The sequence below is a fragment of the Pyrus communis genome, chromosome 14, assembly GCF_041283825.1.
Source record: "Pyrus communis isolate YQ-2024b chromosome 14, ASM4128382v1, whole genome shotgun sequence".
Lineage (NCBI taxonomy): Eukaryota > Viridiplantae > Streptophyta > Magnoliopsida > Rosales > Rosaceae > Pyrus > Pyrus communis.
The window spans coordinates 4230523-4240991 of NC_142578.1; the positions used below are offsets into that span (position 1 = coordinate 4230523).

The 10469-nt window shown below is 36.3% G+C and overlaps 1 protein-coding gene across 1 annotated transcript; it reads left to right on the top strand.

Moving 5' to 3' along the window:
• The first annotated feature begins 2163 nt into the window (after nucleotides 1-2163).
• On the top strand, nucleotides 2164-7697 carry LOC137712506 (putative boron transporter 2). Its single transcript, XM_088684058.1, has 13 exons — nucleotides 2164-2391; nucleotides 3419-3535; nucleotides 3722-3804; nucleotides 3912-4104; nucleotides 4200-4338; nucleotides 4575-4740; nucleotides 4909-5075; nucleotides 5223-5396; nucleotides 5491-5586; nucleotides 5897-6034; nucleotides 6120-6439; nucleotides 6697-6967; nucleotides 7217-7697. Exons 1-13 carry the CDS (start codon nucleotides 2375-2377, stop codon nucleotides 7508-7510), a joined length of 2175 nt encoding a protein of 724 aa, XP_088540184.1. The 5' UTR covers nucleotides 2164-2374; the 3' UTR covers nucleotides 7511-7697.
• Nucleotides 7698-10469: the final 2772 nt, after the last annotated feature.

Below are 10469 nucleotides of genomic sequence, written 5' to 3' on the forward strand. Positions count from 1 at the left end.
AATCAAGGGGAGCATCCATGATATATGCATGTTGTACTCTTTTTCCTTCGATTAGGATTTTTCTCACTGGGTTTTTCCTATCAAGGTTTTAATGAGGCAACATAAGCATATTTAGCACTCTATCAACAATCCAAGTAAAGTTGTACTATTTTTCCTTCGTTATGGTTTTTTTCCCACTGGATTTTTCGAAGCAAGATTTTAACGAGGCAACTGATGTTGATTTGTGGGTATCCAAGGGGGAGTGTTGAAAACGTTGAAAACATTGGCATTGTTATGAATGCCCACACACATGTTTTTCAATGCCCACAAATGAGATGTAAACTTTGGAAACAAAAGGATTGTATTTTCAAAGTCATGTGATGTAAATTTCAACATGTAATAATGCGAGTTGCTCTATAAATAGAGCAGTCGACTGCAATCAAATTACATAGAAAAAGAAGAGAAAGATCAATAACATCATTATCTATTCCTACCTCCTTTATTTGTCATCATCTTGTTCTATAGTTACAGTGTAATATTTTACACCTGCTTCGCTTCTGTCACTAGTAAAGGTTATCTCTCTAACTTTGATCTATTTTATAACAATTCCTGAATTTTCTCTTCTTCTGTGGAGAGAAATTTTTCAATGTGACTAGAATACGGGTAGTACATCATGTGTTCTTATTTAAATAGTGAGAAATTTTATTTTTTAAGTTATAAACTTTTTTAACACACATATTTCAATGTGTAAAATCACATTGGTTTATTACTCCGTGTTTCAGTTACACTAAAAATTTTCTCTCTTTTTAAATGGTTCTTTTTGGACCAGGTGGCAGAAAGTCTTGGGTTGCATAATATATTACTTCGTGTTTCAGTTACACTAAAAATTCTCTCTCTTTTTGAGTGGCTCTTTTTGGAACGGGTGGCTGAAAGCTTTGAATTGCATGATTGTTTTTGTCTTCCCTTCCCACTTCTCACCCACATATTTGATCCAATTTATTTATTTAAGCTTCCCTCAAGTGAGTGGCCAGTGGCGTGGCAAAGAGGATAGCCAAACCTAATACCATGTATTTTTATAAGAAAAACCTCTTAAAGAAAAGTAATCGTATTAGAATGACGATGTAAATAATGATACAATTATATGATTTAAGTAATAATTTTTCTTAAAAAATCACTTATGAAAACAATTTTATTATTAATATTGGCAATTACTCACATCTTATAATCGGTTGAATAGTTGGTAGAAGTTATTGTACACGTGAGGAGAAAGTGGGGTTTAGACGACTATAAATTCAGTTTTGCTTTTTACGTAAAGATCCTTGGTAATTAAAATTTTTATTCAGTAGAGGAAGGGTAAAATAGGAATATAATGGTATCATTCTTAATACTTTTTTATATAAGTAATATTGAGTGGACTTAGAAGCTCAAACGGAATAGTAAATAGTTTTTTTTATTTTTTTATTTTTAACGGAATAGTAAATATTTTTAACTACCTAAATCATATTTCCCGTCATTTATTTTTAAGAGTTTTAACAAAACACTTATAGTACTGTTCATTTTTAACGAAAATAACATTTTTATTCTAAAAAGTCATTCATGGTACTATTCATTTACAACACATTTTTGTCATTTTGATTAAAACTTAAAGTTTTCAAATCTTTTTCATTAGTTTTCTTTTTATTTTTCCCATTAGTTAGTGTCCAAGAGGATACTCTTTGAATCCCTTTGGTGAGGATTCTAGAGATACGTGAATCGTATCTGTTCATCGTACATCGTGCGGTCAGTTTTTATCAGGTACTCTTTGTGTTTAATTTTAGCGAAGTGTTATTGGCACTCCAAAAATCTCATTAAACCCTCATCACAAATGTATTTTTCTTTCTAAATATAGAAAGTTTGGAGTGTAGAATGAGATTTTTGGTATGCTAATAATAATTCCCTAATTTTAAATAAAAATATTTAAAATAATTTATGACTGTACGATGTACGATAAATAGACACAATTCACGAATTCTTAAAATCCTCACAAAGAGGATATCACGAGGATTCGGATTCAGTCAGTGTTATCTACCATTAAAAAAAAAAATTAATTTTTTTTATCATATTTTCCACTCTCCCTCTCTCTCTCCCTCTCTCAACTTATCATGTAGTTTGTATAAATATTCCAGTGCTGGTAGAGAGTAAATCGTTTCTAGTCACCACACACTATCTCACTCACACCAAAATCCTTTCACTTCAGAGTTCGTTTACGAAAATCCCTTCTAATTCTCTCTCACTTGCCATTTATTCCCTCAGAAGTCAGTAGCTGCTGTTCTGAACACATTGGAGTCTCGTTCTCTTTCTGCCTTTCTGCCATTTTTATACAGAAAACTTGCTCCCTCCCTGGTGATGTAGCTGCATGCTTGCACATTCTCTGTGAGTTCTGAATTTTCTGTGCTTTTTTGCTCCAATCCGAAAACGCAAAGGGTTTTTGTTGAATAATGTAATCTCGAGTAAAGTTTTCTTCTTTGTTATTTTCTCTATTTGGTCACTGCCCATTTGCTCAAAAGGGTTGTAAGTTACCTGTAATATCAATCATGGGTTCTCGCTAATCTGGCTGCATAGAATTCCTTTGTCCAGTTTTTTCCAAATTTCGGGTCTTTTCTTTTTTTCTATCAGCAAAAAGAAGCATTTTCTTGTGTTCTGTGAGTGGCCATTTGCTTAAAATTGTTCTAAACCATTCCAAATGCCGTTTATGATGGGTTTTCGCTAATTTGCTTGTTCTTGCTGTGAAACCCTCAAAGTGTGGAACTTGATTGCGATTTTCGCCTGTTAAAGCTCGTAAATTTGTACCAAATATCTGGTGTTTTAGCATTTTATGCACCTGGTAACAATTAGGAGCCTTTTCTGATAAGAGAAGGGAGGGGTAGTGGATCCAAGCTTTGTCCAAGTTTACTGCTAGTAGTGTGATTTGACCATATGGGAAGTGCTTGTTCATGTCGTTAATTTTCAAACTTCCTGATTGATTCACAATGAATTTGATTCGCTAAACCTTGGCTCGTACAAGATATGGAATCTAAGTAGCTAAATTTGCTAACTGATTCTTTTGTTCTTCAGAGAAATATCTGCCACATTCGTTATTGATTCCTTGAAATGTAAATTTCACACTTCCTGTATAAGTTCATTCATAAATGGACCTCATTAAGGGTCTATCAAACCTCAAAAATTCGATGACTCAACACTTTTCTTTCCCGCTTGTTTTTCACCTTCAAAACTCTATGATGGTCAAGAAATCTTTCTCTGTCTGCCCGTAATATCGTAAGTATTTATTTATATCCTAATGCAACCTTAGAAACCATATACGCCTCTCGAGTCCCTTGCAATTTGGATCTGAACTTTAACGACCTGGTTACTTGTCACTCAAACAAGAACTCGAAAAGTTTCTGTTTTCTTGTTTTCAAAGTATTGGAGTTATTATGGAAGAAACATTTGTTCCCTTTCGCGGGATAAAGAATGACCTCAAGGGGAGACTTCTGTGCTACAAACAGGATTGGACTGGTGGTTTACGCGCGGGAATCAGGTTCGTGAATGTATTATTTCTCTTCTTTTTTTTTCACAAAAAGAGGATACGTTCATGTTTCTAATGAAAATCATCTGATAAGCATCACAGCTTAGGAAGCTTTTTGTCCAAACAATATTTCATATTGGCACTTCTGCATTGTACCTTACTCAAGTTATCATGATCATTATCTTTTTTTTTATGTAGGATCTTGGCGCCAACAACATACATATTCTTTGCTTCAGCAATTCCTGTTATCTCATTTGGGGAACAGCTTGAAAGAAATACAAGTCGAACAATACCTTTTTTTTATTTTTCTTTTGATTGTCATGTCCTCTCAGAGTTTCTCTTTTGGAGGTAATTTTCTGAAAAGTGCTGTATTTATGTATTTTTACAGATGGAAGCTTGACTGCAGTACAGACTCTTGCGTCCACATCACTTTGTGGCATTATCCACTCAATTGTTGGAGGCCAGCCCCTGCTTATACTAGGGGTGGCTGAGCCAACGGTATTGATGTATACATTTATGTTCAACTTTGCTAAGGACCGGAAGGATTTGGGGCAGAAACTCTTCTTAGCCTGGACTGGATGGTATCTCTCTAGAACACTTTGGAAATCTTAAAATTGCAAAGCAATTGATTTTCTGATGAAACTGAACGTTGTTTCCCCATGGTATGGGTATCTAGGGTATGTATGTGGACAGCCCTTTTGCTCTTCTTGCTGGCGGTTCTGGGTGCATGCTCTATTATCAATAGGTTTACGCGTGTTGCTGGTGAATTGTTTGGTCTGCTAATTGCAATGCTTTTTATGCAGCAGGCCATAAAGGTGAGTTTTCTTTATGATCCTTCACTATTAGTTTATCAATTTTTATTTGGTATACGAGAATTTAAACCTTTTTAGATTTAATTGTTCATGAATTCCAAAAGGATATCTCAATTCATTAATTTCTGGGGTGGTGTTATTTTCAGGAACAAAAGGATTATATTTCAAACATCTCTATACTTCTATGCTTTAGAACTATTCGTTTCATATTGAATCCAACTTATGAAACCATTCTACAGGGACTTGTGGAGGAATTTGGCATACCCCAGAGAGAAAATCCTCATCAGACTGCACTGCAACCTTCTTGGCGGTTTGGCAATGGAATGTTTGCGCTAGTTCTGTCATTTGGCCTTCTTTTAACTGCATTGAGAAGCCGTAAAGCAAGATCCTGGCGTTATGGCACAGGTACGTGGAATTTACTTTTGAGCCCTAGTAAGAAGTTGAAAGATCAAATCATATTCATTTATAATGCAACCCTATTTCTCTGGTGAAAGTTTAATTGAATCTCTGAGTGGTCAGTTTTGTACGTCAACTATATACCTTAGAAACATTCCCGTCTGACAAATGTTATAGGTTGCCTACGGGGATTAATTGCGGATTATGGAGTTCCATTTATGGTGCTTGTTTGGACTGCGGTCTCTTACATACCAGTTAATGATGTCCCTAGAGGAATCCCAAGACGACTGTTCAGTCCAAACCCATGGTCTCCTGGTGCATACTCAAATTGGACAGTTATCAAGGTGAAATTGTAGAGATTGTTTCCCAAACACTTTGTAAAACTTTTCCATTACATCTAAGCCTTACATCTAATTGGATCTTACAGAGCCAAATTTGTGCTTTCTTTCCTTTAAATCCCAGCTATGAACTCATACTGTTTAATTGTGCAGGAGATGATGAATGTACCTCCATTATATATAGTTGGAGCATTTATACCAGCAACTATGATTGCTGTGCTCTACTACTTTGATCACAGTGTTGCATCTCAACTTGCCCAACAGAAAGAATTTAATCTGAAGAAACCGGCTTCATATCATTATGACCTTCTCCTTCTGGGTTTTCTGGTAAGCTGCTTCCAGACCAGCTAAATTGAGACACAGATTTTACCTACTCGTATATCTTGGAAGTGCTCCTTTAATTCCGATTATTCACTTCCAGGTCATGTTATGTGGGCTTATTGGCATTCCCCCTTCCAATGGAGTAATCCCACAATCTCCTATGCATACAAAAAGCTTAGCTACTCTAAAACATCAGGTACTATAGTTTTCTGCATAGTGAGAGTTAGCTTGTCTGTTAAATAGCGGAATTGTTCACTCTCAAGATTTTGATAAGCCTACGAGCTTGCGTGAAACTAGTGTCTTTTGTAGGCATTTGATGCGTCAATATATGGATATTAGGACTCTTGATACTTGTTTCTCACGCTGCTACAATTGATTCTCACTGACAGGACTTCTCTCAGTCATTCTTCTGCTTCCCTTTAGAATGTTTTCTGCAATAGTGAATACTTTATTGTGATTTTAATATGTAAATTAATAGAGTGGATCTGTTCTTTTCTATGGAATAGCTTTTGCGGAATAAGCTTGCATCAACAGCTCGAAGTAGTATACGCAAAAATTCAAGTTTGAGTGAATTATACCAGAGCATGAAAGATGCATACAATGGAATGCAGACTCCACTAGTCTACCAACTTCCATCTGCTTTGGTAAATCTATCTACTACATTATTCGTGATTGATACAAAATTTTATATATTTTACCCTTCTGCTTTAAAATTCGTGATTCGAACAGGGACTAAAACAGCTGAAAGAATCCACACTCCAATTGGCCTCTAGTGCTGGCTACATTGATGCCCCTGTTGATGAGGCTGTTTTCGATGTGGATAAGGATATTGACGATCTTCTGCCCATTGAAGTAAAAGAGCAACGTCTCAGCAATCTGCTTCAATCATTGATGGCTGGTTGTTGTGTAGGTGCTATGCCTGTTTTGAAAAAAATCCCAACATCAGTTCTTTGGGGTTATTTTGCTTTCATGGCGATTGAAAGCTTGCCTGGAAATCAATTTTGGGAGAGAATATTGTTTCTTTTCACTGCTCCAAGTCGAAGATACAAGTAAGTTGGTGCTTTCCCTTGTAATGTACTAACGATTCTTTCACTAAATACTCTTCCGCATATTGGATATTGTATATTATACCACATGGTTTGCTTCTGAATTTCTACATATGTCTGCACGTAAACATGTTTTAGAATCCTCAAATGTTGAAGTTTAACTTCCTCGGACCTAAATGGTACCATTTTTCTTAATCTAGTCATGACTCGTATTATCTTTGAAAAAATTGTCAAATGGTAACCATCATCCATCTTGCTAGGGTGCTGGAGAAGAATCATGGAACCTTTCTTGAGACAGTGCCTTTCAAAACAATTGTGACCTTCACATTGTTCCAGACGGCTTACTTGCTTATGTGTTTTGGCTTAACATGGATCCCGATTGCTGGGGTGCTATTCCCATTGTTGATCATGCTTCTAGTCCCAGTGCGGCAGTATTTTCTCCCTAAGTTTTTCAAAAGAGCTCACCTTCAAGACCTGGATGCTGCAGAATATGAGGAAGCCCCTTCCATCACTTTCAACCTCCCCCTTGAAGTGAGTTATCTAAATGCTTTCATTCAGTTTGTATGTGAAAATTTTTTGAACGTCTTGAGTTCTATAGCATGAAAAGAAACCCGAGTTGGACATTGAGTTTCGACCAGAAGGGGTATAAATCCGAAATTTGGATCAGATTAGAACATATGCTATTCAGATTCTGTCCTACTAGAGTGCTTCTAGGAAGCCTTTATTAGCTTATCTTTTAGAAATTCTTGTACCGATGCTGATGCTTTCTATGCATGACAGGATCTGGATCTTCAATCAAGAACCACTAACATAGACGGTGGGGAGATGCTTGATGAAATTATCACAAGAAGCCGAGGTGAAATCCGCCACACTCATAGTTCAAAAACATCAAGTTTGAACCCTACTCCGCTAGAAGGTAGCCCAAGGATGTCACAGATAGTGCACAGCACCCGTTTAAATGAACTGAGAGGAGAAAGAAGCCCCCGTCTGAGTGGACAGGGACTTGAAACAACACAGGCTTCCAGCCCTGGGCCATCTACCCTCGGACAAATCTCTCGTGGTTCTTCAAGCTAAAAATTGCAACTCTGGTGAGATTATTCTTGGCAATGATCTCGAGAGGTTATGAACTAAGTTTATGTGTAACAAAGTGTCATCTTTGTAGGTCTGTTTCTAACTTTTCATGAATACTATAATGCAAGAGCTGTAATTATATGCGTAATTTTCTTATTCAAACTAAATGCGAACTACGCAGCCTACAAAATCCCTGATTCAATCTTAGATCATTTACAGCTTTAATTTGTTCATTTCCACTAGCAGCATGTTCTTGTAACCATTCAGTTTTCAGTTTTCCAAAGTTTTCGAGAAAATCTGAGTGAAGAACACTGAATCCATTGTATTCACCAAACCTTACCACAAAAATCTGAGTGAAGAACACTGAATCCGTCTGAATACTTGAGACTTAGTAGGATATTTGTACTTGAAACACTCGTTTGGTGTCTAGGATTGAACTAAATATTCTCGGAATCCCCTTCCATTCTTATCATGCGTGCCACTATGATTTTGCAACTCTTGTCTCCCACTCTAAAACTTTGATTGATATTTGATAGCGATTAGAAACAGACTGCATAAATACTCAACAGATGATGACAAGGCTGATCATCTAGGATTTGCATTAGATGGTGGAATATTGCATGCTTACTCTCCACTACAAAATCTGCTTTGGTTTGGAGTATCTCCCAAGTGGCCTTTTTGTTTTACAAGCTGGTCTTCCACTCAGCTTTATGGTACTGGCTAAGATTGTTAACCCACTTTTAGGGACCCATCAACCAAGTAACCCAGCACTCATACCTAACTAAAGTTTCCCATGAAGATGCCACCCTTGTTTTAGGGTCACTTTCTAGCCACCACTCAAAGCTAATGTAAAACTAGTGACACTTCTCTGTGTAAGCACCTGATTCGAATATAGGTTTGTTGAACTGGGATACGTTGAACTCTGAACGTCACTTGGGAATATTTGACCATAGAGCACTCCACTTGCAGAGAAAGCTAATGAAGTGATCTTGTTCGGCGAGAGAATCAAGGACTCTTCGCCGACGGACTTGGGATAAATAACCAATCGAAAAAGAAGAACTTGTTGTTTAACCAAACTGTCAAGACTCCTAGGCTAAGCTGATTCTACGACTCCAGTGATGTTTAACCAAACTGTCACCTTCACTGATTATCTCTGGAAAATTCTGTTTAACTAAATTGTAATCGTCCGTCGGCTGCCAACTCCAAACCTGTTTAACCAAACTGATTTTGTGCTAACTTGTTAGTGGAGCAGATAGTATTTTCTCAAAAGAGTTGAGAGAGTTTGCTTAGAGCGATAATTTACGTGTTGAGTTAAAAATCCTCCCTTGTTGCACAGTGTCTTATATTTGTTGGACCAACGCATTTGAACGTGTCGTAGAGTCTACGCCGTGAACACCAAATACCTTTTGATGATAACAAAATCATCTGCCATCAAGTAATAATGGTGACCAAATCATCTTTTATGGTCAGTGGATAATACGAATAAAATCCCAAATGGATAATGGTAAACCAAATGGATGATGTAGCCAAATGATAATGGTGACCAAATCACATCACAAACGCCATATATCCTGCCACATGATAAACCAAAAATAGGTGGTGGTCAATCTTTTATCATTGGCACGTGCATCGTAGACGAATATGGCTAAACATGATAAATCAAAATGAACGTAGTTACCATTATCTTAACCACTAAACTTAAATGGTTTATTATAAAAATTTTGTTGATCAAATAGAATACGATCAATTTCATTCATCAAACGGTCTGAAATATACATGGGCCGGCGGTGCAATAATTAGTTCTAAACACCTATAAACTCTTCATTCAAAATCTTGATTGCACAGGACCGATGGTGTAAAATTGGGCGGCCTAAACACAATATTAATATTTTTTTGAACAAAACCAAGCTCCAAGTTATATATTTGAGTCTTTGATTAATTGAAAAATGAATTTGTAACTCAATTAGTTAAAGAGTGTTTATCACTGCATTTCAAAGTTGCTAATTTAATTCCCCACCATCCCTTATCGTTGTTATCAAATAGTATTGTTTATGCATGGGTTTTTTTCGCTCCAGTCCAAATTTTGTTGAGGTTAAATGCACGATTTGGTCGCGAGGGCCATATGGAACTGATGCCTCAGACGGGGATTCAAAGTTGGGACCTCGGCCAACATAGAACATATAATCAACTGGTGTGATCTAGTGAAATTCTTTTTTTTAATGATGGAAGATGTCACAAATTTGAATATTATCTTCCCATTAATCTATATTTACTATTAGAAAGTCAAAGCCACACTGTAAGATCAAAAGGCTTCACAGAAAGAATAAAAATTATAAGTAAATAATAAATGTAAAAGAGCGAATTATCACGTGCGTTTGTGTGTGGTAGGGGTGGGCATTTTAGTGGGTCTATCGACCAACCCACCTGATATGGGTTGGGTTGGGTGGTGTTCTAAACATAAAATCTTTAATTTTGGATAAAAATCCGACTACTTATTCAATAGGTGAGTTGTGTTGGGTTGAAGTATTACTAAATTGATTAAAACCAGCATACCTGAATAACAATAATTCTTAAACATACACATATATTAAATAGATTTATACGTAAAATCTAGTAACTATTAAATGCACTTGTTTATTAATGCTTGATTTTAATAGTGAAATTTATGTATGAGAAATGCTAAGGAGACTCTCTGCCACGTCATGTTTTTTGCATAATGTTTTATAATGTTGGTACATGAATTGAAGTTAAACTGTGAGGTAAAAGATAGTACATGGAGGGTCCCACTTTGAGAGAGTGCCCTTAGCATTTCTCTTTATGCATTAGTAACATGTAGTGACATAACAACATCAAATTGCTACTTAATAATACGGTCTAGTGGTACCTCTTCACTTCTAAGTGAGAGATCTTATGTTCGATTATTGTCAAAGGCGTTTCAACCACATTATTGCTAGCTCATTGT